This window comes from Trichechus manatus, unplaced genomic scaffold (genome assembly GCF_000243295.1).
Source record: "Trichechus manatus latirostris isolate Lorelei unplaced genomic scaffold, TriManLat1.0 scaffold00179, whole genome shotgun sequence".
Classification (NCBI taxonomy): Eukaryota; Metazoa; Chordata; class Mammalia; order Sirenia; family Trichechidae; genus Trichechus; species Trichechus manatus.
The window spans coordinates 4,626,381-4,647,276 of NW_004444115.1; the positions used below are offsets into that span (position 1 = coordinate 4,626,381).

Below are 20,896 nucleotides of genomic sequence, written 5' to 3' on the forward strand. Positions count from 1 at the left end.
CAGGGTGCGAAAGGAAGGGAAACAGTCTTGCACTCCTCCTCTCCTAGGTCATGTGATGCAGTTCCTACTGGGAAGTCACATTCTTTCCCATTTCACAGATGAGGATGCTGAGCCCCCAAAAGATTACCTATCCCCCAGACTCATTTCTCAACTTCAGCGAACTATAGTCTCTGGGGAGCAGCCCTCCTTGAATCCCTGGGCTTCCGGGCCCTCTGGTGAAGGGGGCTGAGTCAGTTTCACGCCACACCTGAACAGGCTCTAGGAACATACCAGGCTAACCCTGTCCCTCCTCTCCCCCTTCGTTACCCCAGTTCTGCCTAGCTCCTTGTGGCCTCCCTGGAGCCTGCCCGGCTCCCTTAGCCTGTCTCATCAAAGGCCTGAGCACTGCTGTCTATGACCAGGATGCCCCACCCCCCAGGCTGTGGGGCTCATTCTCTTCAAAGTAAGTACTTGTGTAGAGATGTGGTAATAGTGGGGGCAGAAAAGATAGATAGATAGGGCATGTTGAGGAAAAAACACAGACACCCAACAGGAGACACAGTGGTAGCTAGGTTACTTTTCACAATATTCTTTATGAAATTCAATGTAGTTCTGGCTTGGAGAAGGTTTAGTGCAAGAGTGACTGTACATGCTGCTGAATTCCCGTGGGCTGGGGTGAGTCCTTGGCACCAACACACTCCTCGATCCTTGGTGGGGCGCCCTCCTCCACACTCCTGCCTGGGGTTGGCAGGTCCTGGATTCTGGGCCACAGGATTCAGTCCTTATGGCTTCTCACACTCGGGGGTAAGGCAGTCTTTCTGTGTCACTAACAGCAATTAATTCTTTTTTTCCATTGTTGGAAAAACAAAATCCAGACAAGGAAAACAGAAACCAGGTTCTGGAGTCAACCCCACAGCTACAGATGGACTGGCTACAAACTCTGACTACGATTTTCTTTTCTTCTCACTGTAAATAAAGATCACAAATGAAGAGGGTGTCCAGCAGCCACGAGTGTCCAGAGACGGCTAGGGAAAAATGGGTGGGCTCTGGGCCAGATGTTGGCGCAGAATTCCTGTTTCCCGTTTTCAGAGGCTGCAGTGCTTGACAACACTGGCTGGGGCTGGGGCCTGCAAGGAAGGTAGAGGGCCCTGCTGGTAGCTGAAGGCTGAAGAGGCTCCCTCCTGCCCAGAGAAAGCAGGAGGAGATGGGATGATTAGATTTCCGAAGAACAAGGTCCAGAGTGGCCAGAGCATGTTGGCCTGGGGCTGCAAGAGGAGAAGGTGGGGGTTCCGAGGCAGGGCTACCAGGTCTAAAGCAGAGGGCGGCTCCCAGCCTAAGCTGGCCAGAGGCCTTTGGGAGGGGGCTGTGTGTGTTGGGGCAACCCCTGCTCTCCCGGCACGGTCTCCAGTGTGGGAAGACAGAACCTGGCTCACTTCTGGTGGCATCGAGCATCCCTTGGCCTCAGCCCTGCTCACTTCCAATCTGCACAATAAATAGGCAGAGGAAGGCTGGATACGGAGGGTGCAGCAGAAGAGCTGAGGGTGCTGTGTTGCGTCCTGGCCCTCTGCTGAGGCAGATCCAAACTGCAGCTGGGCTGGGGGCAGGGGTTGTGGGGCGTGAGGCTCACTTTCGGAAGGGCGCCAGCCGGCTGATACTGTGCCAGAAGGTGGACGGCTTCCGCTTGGGCTCTGCTAGCACCAAGACTTGCTGCTGGGGTAGGCCGGCAGGCAATGCTGGGTGCTTCTGGCGTGTCAGGTAATAGGGCCGGCTGGTGGCTGGGCAGAGGGAAGGAGACAGCAGTGGGGCACAGGGCAGAGTGGCAGCCTGCACTGTGGGAGGAGTGGACCAGGGCTCATTCCACAGCTCTGCCTTAGGTCTCCCACAGGTGACAGCTCTGCCACACAAAGGACTTGCTTCCAGCAGGGTTTGGGCTGACCACACCCAGGGGCCACCTGGGCCACCAAGAAGCTGCTGGCACAGGCCCTGTCCTCCTGTGGACTTCAGAGGGGATGACAGAGGTGCTGGGAAGATGTGGGCTTTGGAGTCCTCCATGGCATGTGCCTTGTGCAAGGCACTTGACATTTCAGGGCCTCAGCAATATCTGAGGAAACAGGGCCATTTGCTTCTTTACAGGGAGCTGTGCAGGTTGGTGAGGTGCTGTGGCCACCCACTTTGTCACTAGCAGCCCCTTAATCATCAACCTTTGGGGGCAAACACCTGGTCATGGCTCATGTCAGGGTGGGTATAAGTGGCCCAAGAGATGGGAGCAGGGGACTTACTTTTTGGCTTCCCAGCGGCTTGGTGCTTGCTGGCATTCAGCATGGCCTGCTTCCTCTGCAGCTCTGTGATGGAGAAGCCTGGGGCAGGACAGGGACACAGTGAAAACCCGTTGGGCCTCTCTGCCAAGGATGAGGCAGCCCTTCCACCTGCTCCCCACCCCCACTTCATCTCTGCCCTGAGTTCCTGCTGTCCCACCTGGGCTGCACCAACCTATGGCGTGGATGCCCAGCCCTTGGCCCTGCCTGGGAAGAGAGGTTTCTGGGACCTCATCTGGTCATGTGTCCTCTGCTTCACGTTCTGCACTCTGTTGCCAGAGGCCCATCTCCCCACTGCCTGGAGCCCTGGGGGCAGTCCTCTGTCCCTGCACCTCTCATGGGGCCCAGGATTCACAGCAGGGGACTGCTATCCTGCTCAGTCCACCTCCCCTGGAGCCAGTCCCCGGCAGAGGAGAGGCTCTCAGGGGCACGAGGGGCCCCAACAGAACGAAAACTGGTCCTGCTTCCTGCCCTCACCTTGGCTCCGACCAGATCCCTGATGCACACCCCTCTCCCTCGTGCATGTCCAGTCCTTTCTCCACATGGACGTGCTTTGTCACCCAGAGCTGGCCTGGCACCGCTATGCTTAGCAGGGTCCAGGGGCAGGCAGGACTGCAGTAGGGAGATGGCCTGGTCACATGGGGGTTGTGGGGGAGGCTTCTGGAGGGCAGTAACCATGTCCCACACTAATGCTCTCCTAAGGCTTGCTTTGGAAGGGGGCTCCCCCAGGTCCCAGCAACCTGGGGTGCTGAGCAGAGGGGCCCAAACCCTATGGAAGCAACACCCCCAACCCAAATGCACCCAGGACAGCGGCATGGCCCTGGGGCTGGATGCTGAGAGGAAGGGGTGCTCCTGCCAGCAGGGTGATGAAGGCAGGGCTGGAGCACACTCCTGGGACTGAGAAGGGCCCTTCTACTATGGACAGGGTTCGTCTCACAGTTGCAAGGTGGTCCAGACTGCCTCATGTTCGTGTGAGGAGGGCAAGGCCAAACAGGGTCACGCACCTGTCTCCTGATCCAGCTGCACCTGCTCCCTCTCGCTGACCAAAGCTTTCAGCCACCGCTGCTTCTGCTCAGGCTTCCTGGCGCACAGCAGGTGGCTCTCCCCTGTGGCGCTGCAGCGTAGCCTGAAAGCATTCTTGACGCTCACGTGGAGGTCTCTGTCCTTCCCATCTTCCACATCCACGACCTCCAGGTGGTCCATGTCCACCCGACCCTTATAGTACAGGACGTCACGGCGGAGCAGGTCCTGCCAGAGGTGCTCTCAGGTGGTGCCCAGCCTGCTGGCAGGGACCCTCCTGGCCCTTCCAAACCCCTGCCGGGGCCATGCCTGAGGCCAGCTCCTCTTCACAAAAGTGCCCTGGGGGCTCCCTCACAGGTGCACACCATGGGGCAGTGGTACTGGCTGGCTGCCCACCTCCCTCCCAGATGGGTCCCCTGACCAAAGTTTGCTGAACCTGTGAATGCCCCGGTCCAGTCCCTGCCCTGCGGGGAGCCTCTCGTTCAGGAAACAGTTTCTGATGCCTCTGCTATGCCTGGCCTGGGGGCAGGAGCAGATTAACCAGTAAGCAAGGTATGCACAGGTTTAATAGTGCTTACTTATAATCTGTAGTGCACAATTTCACATGGGTTTCACCACCTTTGATATGGTGAAAAACAATTGAAATTGTGCAGTACAGATTAGTAAGTAAGCACAAGTAAGCATGTGCGTACCTTGCTTATTGGATAATCCGACCCTGCCTAGGAGTCAGTCCCTATTTTAGGAGGGTGGGGGGCAGAGGCAGATGGCAGCCATGGAAACAGAGTGCAGGGGCTAGGCTCTACACCATGCGGGGATGGGGTGGGGGAAAGGGAGGGGTGGCCAGGTCATGCAGTGAGGCAAAGAGATCTCGGTCACTCAGGCATCACCAAGAGAGGAGTCAAAGCAGCGTAGGTGGGGCTCCTCAGGCCCTGCAGGTGGCTTGAGAAGCCTGCAAGAAGTTTGCGTGGCTGAGCAGAGGGCTGTAGGGCTGGAGAGGGGGAGCAAGATTTGCAGGGGGAGAAGAGGTGGCTTGAAGAGCGAGAAGTGGCCAGGCCCAGGAGGGCCCAGCTATGGTGTTGTCAACAGCACAGGCCCCAGTCAGGCCACTCCCCGTCAGTCCTGGTTACAGGCCCACCCTGCAGAGCCACCCTCCTCCTGGCCCTGTGGGCTACCCATGGACCTTGTGGTGACCTGGCTGGTTGCTTTCCTCTGGGCATCTACTCCCAGCCCTGGCTTCACTCCCTCTGTCTGATCTGTGCGGGGCCACCCCCTGCCCAGGGCTCAGCAACTCTGGTACCTTCTTACAGTAGATGAGCTGGTGGTCAAAGAGGAAAAACATTCTCTGCTGGCTCTTGGCCATAATGCGCGTCAGCTCCCCTGAGTAGATTAGTTCCGAGCTCCTGACCAAGACATCTTCCCCCTGCAGGGGAGCCCAAGGAGAGTCATGAGCTGAGCCCACCTGCCTCTGTCCTGGGGGCGAGGGGTGTGGCAGCAGCAAGACAAGCCATGGTGGGAGGGGCAGGTGGGCCTGCAGGATGCCTCTGCAGCCCAGGGAAGTAAGTATTCTGGGTGTAGCGAAGGTGGGGAGTGGGAGGAAGGTGGACCATGTTTGCCCTATAAGTTGGTTATCTTTGTAAAACAGGCAGCCTGGAGTCTCATGTGGCTATTGAGCACTTGAAATGTGGCCACTTGAGATGGGATGGAGGTGTAAGATACATACCAGTTTTGAAGACTTCATATAAAATAATGTAAAATATGTCATCAAGTATATTTTAATTGATTACATGTGGAGATGATAATATTTTGGATATAGAGTTAAAACATTATTAAAATTAGTTTCACCTGTTGTCTTTTTTTTAAAAAATATGGCTCAAACCAAAACCAAACCAAATCTGTTGCCGTAGAGTCAGTTCCGACTCGTAGTGACCCTATACGACAAAGTAGAACTGCCTGCCCGATAGGGTTTCCCAGGCTGTAAATCTTTACGGAAGCAGACTGCCACATCTTTCTCCCATGGAGCGGCTAGTGGGTTTAAACCGACCTTTTGGTTAGCAGCCGAGTGCTTAACCACCACACCATCAGGGCTTCTTAGATGGCTACTGGAAAGTATAAACTTACATGCGGCTCACACTGTATTCCTATTGGTCAGTGTTGCTCTAGAGAATAACTAGGCCTGGCTGGAAGTCCCCTCTGAGGCCAGTTTTCATGGCTGCTAAGGAGGCTCTCTTCCCAGTGAAATGTGTTTAGAGCCTGGAGTTGTCTCACTGGGGCCTCAGACTTCCTCACTAAGCCTGCCCCTGAGGCTCCTTGTTGAAGATGCCAACCACAGCCAGAAGCTGTGGGCTGCCTTTCAGTTTGGTATTTTGTAGGGGTTCTTAACCAGAGCTGAGCCTCAGAATCAATTACCAGGGAAACAGAAAAGCAAAAACAAACATTGCATAGCCCCTCCCTCAACTCTAGGCTAATTCATTGTATCGAGTAGGGTGCAGCCATCTGTATTTTTATAAAGTTCTACAGCTGATTCTGATGGTCCTTGGGTGATTTGTGCAGGGGCCTATAGAGACAGGACTGCTGTGATACCGTGTGGGCAGGGCATGCAGAGAGCACGGTCTCAGGAAGGAATCAGATTGATGAGAGGGCAGAGGTTGGGGGGTAGGCAGGTGCAGAGGTCGAGGGTTCCTGCAGCCACTCCTTAGGCCTCTGGGACACTCGCTGATGGCCTGGCTGGTAGGAATGTCACCCTAGTTCAGGCCATGATGTTGCTTTAGAGGTAAGACTGGTTCCTGCAAACCGGAACCAGGAGGCTTGGATTGTGATGACCCATTATTGGTCATGCCTGAGCCCCTCTGGAGCCCTGGTGGCACAGAAGCTAAGAGCTCGGCTGCCAGCCAAACGGTTGGCAGTTCAAATCCACCAGCCGCTCCTTGGAAACCCGATGGGGCAGTTATACTCTGTCCTATAGGGTCGCTATGAGTCGGAATCGACTTGACGCAACGTGTTTGCTTTGTCTTGAGCCCTTCTATTGGTGTCCCCCACAGTTAGCTAAAGGTCAGGAGTCTGCCTGCCACCTGCAGACAGAGTAGTGGAATGGCTTTCCTCTTCGTGGGGCCCCATTCTGGGGCTGGCTGGCTGCCTATGGGAAGGGAAGGGCATTGTCTTTGCACAAGGGCCCTCCATTCCTCACCCTTCACTAGGACAAAGCGGCCCTTGAGGCCTGCTTCTGGAGCTTGGTGAGGCAGGCCCAGGCAGAGGGTTCACTCTCCTGCCATGAGTTCCTGCTGGGTAGCTTCCAGGAGTAAGTCCCTTCTTCAGACCCCTACCCCCACCCCAATTCTGAGGCACCAGCATGGTGCTAAAGCACAGGGCCAAGGTCTCCGTCTTTTCTGGGCCCTCTGGCCCTCACCTCCCAGTCCTCTATGGAGGTCTGCCACTGCGCAATCTTGTCGATGTTTTCAAGTCTCCGCTTCCTTTCGTTAATGAGCTGGGCCACATTCTTCATGGCATGTAAGGCAGCTTCCACGTCCTTGAAATCCCTGGGGCACAGCAGAGGAGCTGGAGGGCCGTGCGAAAGCTTGGGACCCTCCTGCATCCCTCTGTAGTCAGCCAGAGCGTCAACTGTGGCTGCACTCTTTGGGCAGTTTGGGTGGAACTTACACCTCCTTATTTACCTATTTACTCCCCCCCTCCCAATCCCAGCTGCACTGACAGTGCCACAAGAGCACAGATTCCTAGTGTACTCTCTGCTGCTGTCACCTAGTGCCCATAGCAGGGCCTGGCACAGCTGCTGTCCGAAGGGAGGCAAGCAGAGCCCCAGGGGGCCTCTGGTGCACCCCTACCTGTGCTGGGGGTGTGTGTATTTGAGCAGCTCTGCCAGCTGCAGAGGGTACTTGCAGATCTTCTGCACTGGTGTCAGCAGGAAGCCATCCAGGGAGATGTCAATCATCCTCTGGAGTAGCCGGCAGGCCTCGAAGAAGTACACGTACTTGCTGAGCTTGGTGAGCCGGGAGAGCTCCACACAGGCATTGGGGTGGTTGTTGCAATACTCCGAGTAGATCTGGAAGTCTGCTTGCTGGAGGGACACAGCTGGAGATCAGGACAGCTGTCCCTCCTCCCCCCAAGGTCCTAGGCAAGTGCTCAGCTGTGAGCAGGGGCCTCTGTGCTCAGAGTACTGGTCTCCCTGTCTCCTCGCGTCGCCAAGGCACCAGCTAAGTGCACTCAATGCCCAGGGGTGAGAAAACTCTGAAACTCTTGAGAGCACCAGCATAGGCCTGTGCTTCCTCAGCCTCTCTTTGGCACACAGTTTGGCTGCATGTTAGGTTTTCTGATGAAATCAATGAAGCTAAGATGGGTATGCAGGCCAAAAATGAGAGAGGCAGAGGGTGGGCATTGCTGATTGATAGACACTAGAAATAGAGACAGATATTGAGAGGTCATATGGGTGCCAGGATCTATGACTGGCTGCTGGCCCAGGTCCTGCTTCATCCTCACAAAGTCCTGGCTCCCTGTCTGTCCCACACAGTGACATGGATGTCCATGTCCTTGTGCCATGCACGAAGCTCGCTATGCCTCCTTTCCCTCCATCTTTGTCTACCTGGAGGCAGAGGGCCCAGGTCTGCCATGGAGCAACCTGGGCAAGTCGGGTAATTCTCTGGGCTTCCTGGACAAGGTGAAATGAGGCTGTGATAGCCACCTGAGGCAATGTGCCTGTCTCTGGATATGCCCCTCAGTAGAGGTCAGCCCCAAGCCCCCATCACTGGGCCACAACTCTGCCTGCTGGATAAATGGATCCAGCCTCACGTGGGAATCGACCTGCTGCCCAGACCCACCACCCGTGTCCACAAAGGAACAGTATGCGATGCCATTCCATGGTTTTCCTCCCTGGTTCCCCACTCCATGGGGTGACAGGGCCTTCCCGATACCCCCATTTGTAGTGGCCTGCCCTGGATGGGCTGGCTGTCCTGGATAAGCTGGTCTTGGTATTGTCTCCTTAATCCCCTCGAGGCTGCCAGAGAGAGGGACACAGACAAGAAGCCCTTTTCACCCAGACCAGAACATGCTGATGAGCCTTGGCTGTGTGCCAGCTGGAATAGAGAGGGGACAAGCACTGTAAGTGCAACATAAACCATAATTTTCACACTGTGTTAGGAACCCCAGAGTTGGCCAGGTGGCCCGTCTCTGACCACAGTACACCCCTCTGGGGCCAATGCTCAGGCCCGCCCTGCTCCAAGGAGCCTTCTCGGACTTGGTGTGCCCCTACCTCCTGTGTCACAGAAGCAGACACGCTCCTAAAACGGTGTTGAAGGGTAAGGGCAGCTGGCCAGGTGGAGGCGTGGGAGCAGGGTCCGCCCAGAATGTTTGGAAACTTCTGGGAGAAGGGCAGGTTGCCTGGGCTTTAGCCTACTGAGCAGGCCTCTGAGAGGAGGCAAGGAGACTAACCAGGAGAGCAGAGAGGAAGATGGGCGTAAAGGAAGCACCAATGCGTCAGGGCCAGGGTGGGTGTAGAGGGGGTGTGGAGACCCAGCAGGGCTGCACTCACGTGCTCCAGGAAGCAGGCCCCCAGCTCGCTCAGGTGCGGGCGCTCGCGGTTGAACTTCTGCTCCAGGGCCTTAATGAAGGCCTTCTGGCACCGGTAGATGTCCTCAATGTTGCCGAAGATGGTGCGCAGCTGCTCCTCGCTAAACATGTCGGCGCGCTTACGGCACTGCCTGATGTAGCCCTGTGGGGTCAGGGGCAGTCAGGGCATTCCTAGGTCCCCTGTCCCACCCCACACCCTAGCGCCTGGCCTGGTCCTCACCTCGCAGATGTCACGCAGGTGCTTGATGTAGTCCCGCTCAGTGCTGAGGATCTCGTTGATGACGTTGGTGCGCATCTGGTCTTTGCTGCTCTGCACCAAGCTGCCATCCTCGGCCTCGCCATGCACGACCCTGCCGTCGTCCCGGGCCTGAAGGGTCTCATCGTCTACAGGCTCGTCCTGGTTCACCCGCAGCTGCAGGCAATGTGTGGAGGGTCAGCACCCGATGAAAGGTCAACGCCCCAACCTGGCAGGGCAGCAGGGCGGCAGGAGGAACTGAGGCTTGGAGGGAGTCTGACTGGTTCGGGCGCTGGAGAGGCGGGCAGTGTCCTACAGAAACGGAAGGGCAACTGGAAACCCCTGTGAGAGTCACACATGCTGTTCCTGGCCCAGGCCTGGTGCTGAGGACAGTTGCCACTGCCAGTGTTGTCTGGAGACCACCCAGGGCCTCCTCGAAAGTACGGGTGTACTCCCCCAACTGCTCCTTAGACTCTATGCAGGCACAGTGCTTGGAACCGAGCAGTGCTCAGACATGCCTTCTAACTTGTGCCTGCTTATACCTGGGGTCCCTCTGGGGCTGACAGGGCCTGGCTGAGGCTCTGACTTGGACTAGGAAAGGCCTGGGGTGCAGAACACACAGGTAATCGAGGAGGCTATGGGCTGCAAGAGAAGCACGAGCCAGGTGAGATGGGCCCTCCCCTGCTGCCCTCTGCTGGGCCTTGGGAGGCTGCACCTCAGTCCTTCCCTGGAGACCAGAGGCCATCTAGGTGGAATTCTGGGTAATGTTTAATGGAATAATGGAATTCTCAGTAAATGTTTGGTAAAGTAAGTCATCTGTGGTAGGGTTATTCTAAATGTGCCAATTCCCCTTGGAGGGATGGAGTCCTGTCTCCACACACCAGTCCTTTCTGACTTGCTTTCCTCACTGGTCACCAAGGCCATCCAGAGAGAGTGGTGGGGTGCACGCATGGAAGAAGGTGGCAGCTCTGGAGGAGGGGAAGCTGGCCTTCTGCCCCGCACCCACCCTTCAGCCCATGTGCACAGTCTCAATGTAAGGAGAAGGAGGAGGTCCAGCCCTGTGCCTCGGGCCCTGGCTGCTTGGCGACCTGAGCATGTCAGGCTTGGGCTTCTGAGGAGAGCCAGGTGGCTCTTTACGGGGCAGTAAGGTAGGGGTCCGACAACCCCCATCTACAGAGGGGCTGGGAGAACCACAGGTGGAGCCATACCCGCACAAAGGTGGCTGGAAACCACCCCTCGCCGTCGGTGATGCGGCCCCACCACCACTCTCTGTTGGTGGCGTCCATCACTTCGATGACGTCCCCGGCTTTGAAGCCCAGTTCTTGGTCATCCATGGTGACATGGTCCCAGAGTGCTTCAGCACAGACCACACTGCCATCGCTGATCAGCTGTGGAGAGGGACAGGACAGTCAGTGGACACCCCCGGTCTTTTGCCCCCTACCTGCCAGCACTCCTGACTGGCTGTATGGAGGGGCAGACACCCCTCTCCCCTCAGCCAGGGGCACTTCCTGGGCAGGCTGTGCCCTGGGCATCACTATCTGGGCAGGGTTCAGCAAAGATGCTCAAAGTGCACTGGATCACTGCAGTAGGGCATCATGCCTCAGTGACCACGTCACCCCTCCTCCTCAGCACCGTCCCACTCACCCCCGTGGGCCAGTGACTAAGCTGTTGCCCCCCAGCTGTGCCCTCCTGTCTGTGGTCTGCTCTGTGGTGCTGGGGCTGGGACTCTGAGAACCACACTCTGCTGTGCCAGCTGCTCCTGTTAGGCTCTGCCAACAAGGGCATTCGAGGGAGATGGCAGGCTGGAGCATGGAGAGGGACGTGCTCCTTCCTATAGGTCTCCTTTGAACCTGCAGTTCCTGTGAGGCCCCAAGACATTGCAGCTGCTGAACCCAGTGTGCAGGCTTTTTTAACATGTTCATAACCAGCCCCAGATACCAGCTGGGCAGTGCCCCTCCTCTGAGCTCTAGTAACACACCCAGGGGATTCTAAGCTTTTTTTTTTTTTTTTTAAACAATATTTTATTGTTTTTGGTGAAGGTTTACACAGCAGTTCAGGTTCTCATTCAACAATTTCCACACAAAGTGTTCAGTGACATTGGTTACATTCTTCGCAATGCATGAACATTCTCATTATTTCCATTCTGGTCGTTCCACTTCCATTAATCTAGTTTCCCTGCCCCCTTACTTTCTCATCTTTGTTTTAAAGTAATTGTTGACCATTTATTCTCATGTAGATGATTTTTTAAAGGAGCACAGTACTTACACTTGATATTCTTTATTTTGTGAACCAATCTAATTAGCTAAAAGGTGAACTCGGGCTAGTTTCGATTCAAGGTTTAAAGAACATCTCTGGGTGATAGCCTCAGGGAGTCCTCCAGTCTCAACCAGTCCAGTAAGTCTGTTTTTTTTTTTAGGAACTTGACATTCTGTTCCAATTTTTCTCCCATTCTATCAGAGTCTGTGGGAGAAAGATGTGGCAGCCTGCTTCCGTAAAGATTACAGCCTTGGAAGCCCTATGGGGCAGTTGTACTCTCTCCTATAGGGTCACTATGAGTCAGAATCAACTCAGTGACAATGGGTTTTGGTTTGGTATCAGGGTCTATCTATTGCGGCCCTGATCAGAAAGGTTGGTAGTGGTAGCCAAGCACCATCTCCTGGTCGCAGGGTAGATGAGGCCGTGGTTCGTGTAAATTACTAGTCCTGTAGATAGTTTCTTCTTTGAGTCTTTGATTTCCTTCTTTCTGTTTTGCTCCAGATAAGTACAAACCAAGAGTTGTATCTTAGAAGGCCACTCGCACACTTTTAAGATCCCAGACACTACTCACCAAAGTAGGATGTAGAATTTAACATTATGAACTATATTATTGCAATTGACCGAAATGTCCCACAAGACTCTAGTCTTAATCTCATGAGGTGTCTGGTTATATCTAAGAAGGATCCGTAACTGTGCCCCCATGTGTTTTATTATATATATAAATATTTGTGCATATAATCATGCACAAAAATATAGTCACATATATATATGCATAACCAAAAAACCAAACCCGCTGCCTTCAATTCCGACTCATAGCAACCCCGTAGAACAGAGTAGAACTGCCCCATAGGGTTTCCAAGGAGCAGTTGGTGGATTTGAACTGCCAACCTTTTGGTTAGCAGTTGAACACTTAACCACTGCGCCACCAGGGCTCCACATGTATGCATAAACCTATATATAAGCACATATATACTCGCATATACAGTGAAACCTGTGAGAGCTGGAACTCGACAGGACTGCCTTGTTTTTCAGGGTTTGACAAGTTTTCGGCCTTTGACAGGTGCAGTCTTACCACTTTTCTATCACTTGTTTTAGTAGAAAATATTTGAATTTTCCTTCTCTGACATGTTTTTGCCTTACTGTACATACCTATACACATATATGTCTACATACATACATATATATCCACACATATATTTTTTGGTTGTTGCTATTGATTCAAAAGTACATATGCCACAAACCAAAAAAAAAAAAGCTCGTTGCTACCGCGTCGATTTTGAATCATAGCGACCCACCAAAAGTTCCTTTTTCCTTGTGTATTTTTTAATTTTAATTTTATTTCACCTTCATCAAGCTGTGCACGCTTCACCCTCATACAGTGTAATCTTTCCCATCATCAAAAGTAACAAGTGCCTACTATCTAGAGAGGGAATCCTCCTCTCCCCTGCCCCACCCCCCACTGGTAACCACTAATGAACATTAGTTTTTGTATATTTGCCTGTTTATGCCATTTCATAATAGTGAGAACATACAATATTTGGTTTTGGGGATTGACTTATTTCGCTCAACATAATGTCCACCAGGTTCATCCACACTGTAAGATGTTTTGGTCAGTTTTTTGTTTTTTTTTTTTTAATCGCTAATATTCCATTGTATGTATGTACAACATTTTACTTATCTATTCATCTGCTGATGGGCACTTAGGTTGTTTCCATCTTTTTGCTGTTGTGAACAGTGCTGTGATGAGCATAGGTGTGCATATGTCTGTTCATGTCATTTCTATTAGATCCCTAGGGTATATACCCGGGAGTGGAATTGCTGGGTCATATGGCAGCTCCACCTCTAGTTTTTTGAGGAACTGCCAGACTGTCTTCCACAACGGCTCTACCATTTTGCGTTTCCACCATCAGTGGATGAGGGTTCCCATTTCTCCACATCCTCTCCAATACTTGTTATTTCCTGATTTTTTTTTTTTTTAAATCTTACCCATCCTAGCAGGAGTGAAGTGGTATCTTACTGTGATTTTGATTTGCATTTCACTGATGGCTAATGACATTGAGCATCTTTCAATGTGTCTGTTGGCCGTCTGAATATCCTCTTTGGTGGAGTGTCTGATCATGTCCTTTGCTTAGTTTTTGATTGGGTTATTTGTCTCGCTATTGTTAAGTTATAGAAGTTTTCTCTATAGTTTAGATATTAGACCCTTATTGGTTATATGTTTCCCAAAGATTTTTTCCCAGTCTGTAAGTTGTCTCTTTACTCTTTTGATAAAGTCTTTTTATGAACATAAGTATTTAACTTTTATGACAGTCCAGTTATCTATTTTGTTTTCTGTTGCTTATGCATTCATTGTTGTATTTGATAATCTATCACTGAAGAAAATTAGGTCCCAAAGCTTTGCTCCTATATTTTCTGCCAAGAACTTTATGGTTTTAGATTTAACATTTAGGACCTTGATCCATTTTGATAGGTTTTGTATATGGCATGAGGTATGCATCTTGTTTCATTTTTTTCCATGTGGAAATCCAGTTTTGCCAGCACCGTTTGTTGAAGAGACTGTTCTTTCCCCAATGGATGGATTTGGCTCCCTTGTCGAGAATCATTTGACCAGAGGGGATCCTAAGCTTTCATAGTCCAATCTCTTCACTTCACTCCCAGCTCTAGGAGAAGCAGGTACTCTGGTGCTTCAGAATTCTCTTGAGTCCCTGTTCTCTCTGTTCCAATAGTAGGCATGGCTTCTGTCTCCTGAGTGGGCCCTGTCTGATATATCCACTTCAGTACATGAAGGCTTCTCACCTTGAAACAGGGCCACCTCCCTCCAGCAGCTCGGATGGTCAGCCCCACTCTCTGCTGAGTGGACACCTGCTTTTCTGTCCTGTGTGTTCAGCTCTTCCTACTGAACAAGTGAATGGCTTCCTGGACTCGGCAAGAAGGAAGGGGTGGGGTGGTCTCGATAGGAGATGCGATTGCTTTGTGCCCACTGCAGGGGACCAACTCTTGGCTCTGGCTGTCATGGCTAGAGTCCTGCAGAGTCAACAGGCAAGGCCATGCCCTTTCTAGCTCACGAATAGGAAGCCTGGGCTTCCCTAGACAGGTCCAGTGGAGGCACCCTTCCCAGAGAAACCCACAAGCCCATGTGCACATGGTCACTCACAGGGTGATGGTCATTTCTAGGGTTCACAGGCTTCCCAGGCCCACCCAGGAACCCAGACACAGAGCCTGGGTTAGCTCGAGGGGCTTCAAGTCTTCTCAGGTGACCAGAGCACTCATCTCCAGCTATAAAGACACATTACAAGCATGTCCACTTCTACACGGTGGGCTTGGCCTCAGGATCCCAGACTGGGTGGAGACAATAGGACTCAGGAAGGGCCACATGAGTGGACCATCCTGAACCGCCCAAGGAGTGGGTGCTGAGACTAGGGCAGGCAGAGTCAGGCACTCTCCCCACAGAAGGGTTTCTAATAGAGGCCTTGAAGGATGTGGCTTAAGGGAAGGGGGGAAGCAGAGTACTCAAAGTTAGTGTAAGTAAGCCTATGAGAATATGGGCTGCAGGTCAATATCCGTGTGTCCAGGGCCTGTAATGCCAGGCAAGTATGTGCATCAGAACAAAGCATGTCTGTAACAATATGTGAGTGTGTACCTCAGCACAGAGCATGTCCATAAGGACAGGCAGGTGTGTGCATCAGAACAAAGCATGTCTGTAACAACAGGTGAGTGTGTACCTCAGCACAGAGCGTGTCCGTAAGGACAGGGATGTGTGCAAATCAGAACAAAGCATGTCTGTAACGACAGATGAGTGTGTGCCTCAGGGCAGAGAGTGCTGGTAACAACAGGCAGAGGCAGGTGTGCGCCTCAGGGCAGGGTGTGTCCATAACTATAGGTGAGTGTATGTGTTATGTCAGTGAGTGTCTGGGCGTGTATGAAGGGGTGTGAAGAATGAGTGTAAATGTAAGTCCATGCTTCAAGTAAAGCACAGAGGTGGGGACAGAGAGGACTGTGTAAATGCTGGACAGTAGGTGGCACACTGAGCACTCAGCCCGGGCTACGTATGACCAAAGGGTCCCTGTGGCTGAGGGTCCATGGTGACGTCTGAAGCATTTGGGGTGCTATATGGGAACACACTTTTGGAAAAGGTCAATCTACTCATCTGTCAAAGGGAGTTTCCGCCAAAGGATACTGGGTTTCCCCTCACCAGCTGTTACGGAGAAAGACAGTGTTGGAAAACCATCTCACAGTCAAATTTCTGTGAACCCAGCAATCTCCAAAAGCTCCTGCAGGCTCAGGAAGTGTAAGCCTGGACTCTGGCTCTCATCTTCCCTGTGCACTGCGACAGTGGGTGCGGCTCTGCCTGTGGTAGGGGCTGACCTGGACATTCCCCACACTCTGTGGGCAGGCTGAGGAGGACCAAGGCAGGAAAAAGGTATGAGAAGAGCTGGGAAAATTTGCATGCTTTGAATAATGAGTTAATTATCAAGAGTTACCAGGAAAATGTAACAGTTCACTTCTTGGATAAAGAGGTTTGAACTGCTTTGCAGTTCAGCTTCTGGAGAAAAGGGAGTTCTGAGACTCTGCACATGCAGCCCTGACACATATGCCCAGCAAGCCTCCCTGCTCACCAGTCCTCTGTGGCGTGTCAGGATGCTACATTTCCGTCCCTAGAGGACAAAAATCTGCTAAACTGGGAGGTGGCTCCTGTCTGCCCGGCTCCCGCCAGGTGCCCACATACGTGCAGCAGGACAACATGGAGGCTGCCCTTCCTGCAGGAGGTGACATTCCAAACCCAGGCTGAGGGGTAGTGTAGTTGCAGCCCACACAGCCCCACGCCCCCAGGTGGTTTCCACCTGATATTACCAGGTCAGGCGTCTCCCTCTCTCAGGTTTCCTCAAATGAGTCCCAGCAGAAGTCCCCCAGGAATGGCCTGCTGCTCCTCCTGCTTTATTTGGCCAGTTCCTGGAGAGAAGAGTGAATCTCGTTTCTTACAGAGCTGTGGGGAGAAGGTCTTGAGGTATAGGGCAAAGAGCCAGACTATACAGAGAAACTAGGGTTCCGGGCCACCACCTGTCTGTCAGTTTGTCGAACTGTGGTGGCTTGCATGTTGCTGTGATGCTGGAAGCTATGCTACTGGTATTTCAAATGAAAACCCTATGGATCACGACAGAATATTGTCTGATATAGTACTGGAAAATAAGCCCCCTAGGTTGGAAGACACTCAAAATACACAGAGGACACACAATGGACTTGAACGTGCCAATGGTCGTAAAGATGGCACAGGCCAGGGCAACATGTTGTTCTTTTGTACCCGGAGTGGCCGTTAGTCAGTGATAAGTCGATGACAGCTAACAACAGGGTTCCTGGAGAGTTATGAACAAGCCACTATTCCTGTTCTGCCCCGTCACACTGGGAGCCCTCAGGGAGGGGGGCTGGTCACCCTTGCTACTCCATGCCCTAGCACAGGAGAGCCTCGATAGACAAATGGCTTGAGCAAGACCTCTGACAATTCTGTGCTTCAAGCCCCCATCAGGCCCCAGTAAGTGCCAGCATCTGCTCTGCCTGGACTGCAAAGCTCCTGTGTAGATCCCAGAATGGAGAGGTGTCCTGATGAGTGTATTCATGGGTATCAACCATTTGTTTGGGGTCTGCAAGCTGGGAGAGCAGCCTCCCTATATGTTCCCTGGTCTCAGTGTGGCTTACTGCCTACACTGAAAATCCTGAGTCTTGTGCGCATCATGAAAAAAAAAAAAACAAATCTCCAAATCCCGAAGCCTAACAAGCACCCACTTATTTTTTAAAATCAGCTGGTGGATCGCTTTGCCTGTGAAGCATTCCCTGGTCTTCACGGAGTTGAGGCTTCCTTCTTCACGTGCTAAGCATCCTCTGCCACAGCCTTCCCTACAGGTGTGCAAGTTCCTGCCCCTGGCCATTTCCTTCGTGTCTCCAGGGCCCTCAAGGGTGCAGGACATGCTCCACAGATGGCCACCACTCCAATACATGAAGACAGTTCTCATGTCCCCTGCTGTCCCTGGTTGAGGTTGGGGGTAGGGTCCTGTGCTATGCCCTGGAGAGGCACCTTGGAGAGGGGTCCATTCTGCCTTAATCAGCAGAGGCCCATGGGGAAATGTGTTAGCTGGAGGTTTTAAAGTGGTTACCCAGGGGTTCTCTCCTGGGGAGTCCCTGAGGCTAATGAGGATGTAAGCAATATTTTGAGAGTAGGGAGGGGTGAGGCCTTGTTCAATGGGGTGACATCTGCTTTGTATCGCTGGTAGGAGGGCCAAATGCCATCATCTTGCATAATGGATGCCAGGCACAGGGCTGGAATGGGAAGTACTGCAGCACTTTCCATTTACAAAGTGTGTTTGCCTCCAGAGGGATCTGATTGTACTTAGGTCTTCTCCATAGCAGCCTCCCTCCATCCACTGTGCCTTCCTAGGCTTGAAGACGGAGAGCACGGGGCCAGAGGCAGGGCCAGGAGCTATGTCCTGTGGGTAGAGCCCTTCTTGTAGGAGGAGCTGGCCCAGTCCCCCACCAGCCTGGGCAGGTCCCACGACTAAGGCCTGACCCGTCACTCCCTGCGGGGCCAGGGGCAAGTTACTTCACCTCGCTGTGCCTCCTGTGCCTCAGTTTCCTCATCTGCAGTTGAGGCTAATCATAATACCTCATAGGATTTGTGAGGATTCAATTAAAATGTATTAAGAGCTTAAAAATCCTCACAATTGGACCAATAAGCAACATCATGATATAAACGGAGAAAAGACTGAAGTTGCCAAGGATTTCATTTTACTCGGATCCACCCATGGAAGCAGCAGTCAAGAAATCAAAAGACGCACTGCATTGGGCCAATCTGCTGCAAAAGACCTCTTTAAAGTGTTGAAAAGCAAAGACATCACCTTGAAGACTAAGGTGAGCCTGACCCAAGCCGTGGTGTTTTCAATTGCCTCATACACATGTGAAAGCTGGACTATGAATAAGGAAAACCAAAGAAGAATTGATGCCTTTGAATTATGATGCTGGAGAAGAATATTGACTATACCATGGACTGCTAAAAGAACCAACAAATCTGTTCTGTCTTGGAAGAAGTACAACCACAATGCTCCTTAGAAGCAAGGATGGCAAGACTACATGTCACATACTTTGGCCGTGTTATCAGGAGGGATCAGTCCCTGGAGAAGGACATCATGCTTGGTAAAGTAGATGGTCAGTGAAGAAGAGGAAGATCCTCAACGAGATGGACTCACACAGTGGCTGCAACAATGGGCTTAATTAAGCATAACAGCAATTGTGAGGATGGCGCAGGATGGGGCAGTGTTTCATTCTGTTGTACATAGGGTCTCTATGAGTTGGAACTGACTCGATGGCACCTAACAACAACAAGAACAAGAGCTTAAAACAGTGCCTGGTAACTCCGTTAAGCTATTACCCGATGACTGCTCCCTTCCTTTCCTTGAAGACCAGAGCAAGTCTCTTGTCTCCCAAGAGGTGTCTGGGCTGCTCCAGCCTGCTTGGGTGCATGTATGTAGTGCTGTAATGGGTGCAGGAGGTGGGTACCACCCTGTCTCACTGCATCCCTGACACAGGAGCTTGGACTGGTGAGGGCCACAGGGATATTCATAAGCAAGGACAAAAAGGAAAGGGGTTGTAGGCACAGCCGAACTTGTCTGAGAGGATACAGAAGGTTCTACTTTGGATGGTGAGCCTGAGAAGCACCAGTGCACAAGGAAAGGAGTCCCAGAGAGTAAAGATCAACTTCACAAAACCCTCTATTCCATCAGACTTGGATGCACAAGTGCTGACACCTGCCCAGGGCTGTGGAGAGGAGTGGGATCTGGGGTCCGTCCCTCTCAAGAGAGCTTCTGAGCTATCTGATATTGAAGGGGGCAGCACGAGACAAGCTTAGGAGACAAGACCCAGCCCACCCAGGACTGGGATGGTCTCCAGGCTACATGCTTTGGTCCAGATTCAGGCAACCTGAACGTGCCATGCCCACACACCACCACACTCCTTCCTCCTCCTCCTCACACAGAGAAGTCCTCTTGCAGGGAGATGGCAGAGCTGCGGGCTGCAGCCTGCCCACGCCTGGGATGCACACGTGTGCTCAGGGCCACTCCAAACCTGGACACCACAGAGAAGAGTTCCAGGTAAGAACCTCTGGTCACAGGCCTGAGGTTCACCACCCCTCCCCCGAGACCAGCTCCTGACTAGTCCAGCCCAGGCTGTCCCTGGCACACCCCTGACTTCTGTGGTGTCACCAAAACGAGTCCAAGAGGTCAGAGACATGCTTCATGTGACATCAGAGATGCCTTTGTCCTGCAGCCCAGAGGCTGTCCATCACAGCCAGCACTGGGCAGGCTCCTGGGCAGAGGCCCTTCCCTGTGTGGCTTCTGTCTTCAGCTGCACCTGAGCCTGAGGGGTTGAGGATCACACAGCGACTGCCATGGGCTCTGCCTAGCCTCTGAGGCACAGGGGTGTTGTGGGGGGACTTTCCCAGTGGAGGGGTAGGTTCAAGACTAACGCAAGCCAAGGGCCCAGGGGAGCCTTGCAGGTCCTGACAACGACGGCCCCACAGCTGGCCACACCTGCCTCCAAATGGCCATCCGATGACCACTGGCCCCGTCTCCAGCTCTGTCACATGCCTGCAGGATGGCATCTCCCCGAAGGCAGGTCCTGCACAGCCCGGGGCAGAGTGTGGGTTCTGTCTGTGTATGTGTGGTGGGTGCTGACTGGGGCCACTTCTTAAAAAGCCTAAAACGCGAAATGCAACTGCAGTTAGTGCAGAGAAGAGCATCTTCCACAACACCTCTAACTCAGAGATGCATGCCAGCCCCTTACACACCCCCACCACAATGCCCATTTCCATACCACCGCGGCCAGCCACGGCCACATCCGCACCAAAGCCATCGTGCACAGACACGCCTTGTTAGTCACACTCATCAGAGGACAAACAAGGGGCCCCATCACGCCTGTGCCCTCCTGTCACCCACACCGCCGGCGGTGCACATCTGCCACCCCGCGCGGACGCTCCACCGCGGCACCTAGTACAGTGTGGGGTGAGGAGTGAATTGAGAGAGGCCGACCCTTCACTGCTTCACCTGTCCGTCCAGTGCGGGGCTACAAGGCCACGAGGCCAGGCCAGTTTAGGGGCACCTCCCACCTGCTACACCACTGGCTGGGCCTAGGGGAGACCGGGCGGGGGCAGATGGGGGTGTGTGGGGGGGGCAGAAAAGACCAGCGGTAGCAGCCCCAGCGGCGGCGGATGGTGACGAGCCGACTTCTGTGTGCCAACCCCGTGCCACTCACCCCCAGCCCGTCGCCTCCTCGGCGGGCGGTCAACGGAAGGCCAGCAGGAATATCAGCACGACATTGATGAAGATGAGGAGGGCCAGGACGGTAGAGACGACCACGCGCTGGGCGCCGGGGGTCAGGTTGCACTGCAACAGGGCGCGCAGGGCGCTCCCCCGCTGGGGGCTGCGGTGGCGCTGCGGGCTCCGCGCCATGGCGCCGCGCTGCTCCGCGGGCCGCACCC

The 20,896-nt window shown here is 53.2% G+C and overlaps 1 protein-coding gene across 1 annotated transcript in view; it reads right to left on the reverse strand.

The window, feature by feature from the left end:
* Positions 1-1,519: 1,519 nt before the first annotated feature.
* ARHGEF4 (Rho guanine nucleotide exchange factor 4) overlaps positions 1,520-20,896 on the reverse strand; it is a 25,836-nt gene continuing 6,459 nt past the window's right edge. The window contains exons 2-10 of the mRNA XM_023741373.1: positions 10,332-10,511; positions 9,109-9,300; positions 8,851-9,030; positions 7,151-7,383; positions 6,718-6,847; positions 4,612-4,734; positions 3,299-3,542; positions 2,259-2,336; positions 1,520-1,754 (exon numbers count right to left, since the gene is read on the reverse strand). Of these exons, the coding sequence (XP_023597141.1) occupies positions 1,603-1,754; positions 2,259-2,336; positions 3,299-3,542; positions 4,612-4,734; positions 6,718-6,847; positions 7,151-7,383; positions 8,851-9,030; positions 9,109-9,300; positions 10,332-10,511 (1,512 nt within the window). The 3' untranslated portion in view covers positions 1,520-1,602. The remainder of the gene's footprint in view (positions 1,755-2,258; positions 2,337-3,298; positions 3,543-4,611; positions 4,735-6,717; positions 6,848-7,150; positions 7,384-8,850; positions 9,031-9,108; positions 9,301-10,331; positions 10,512-20,896) is intronic.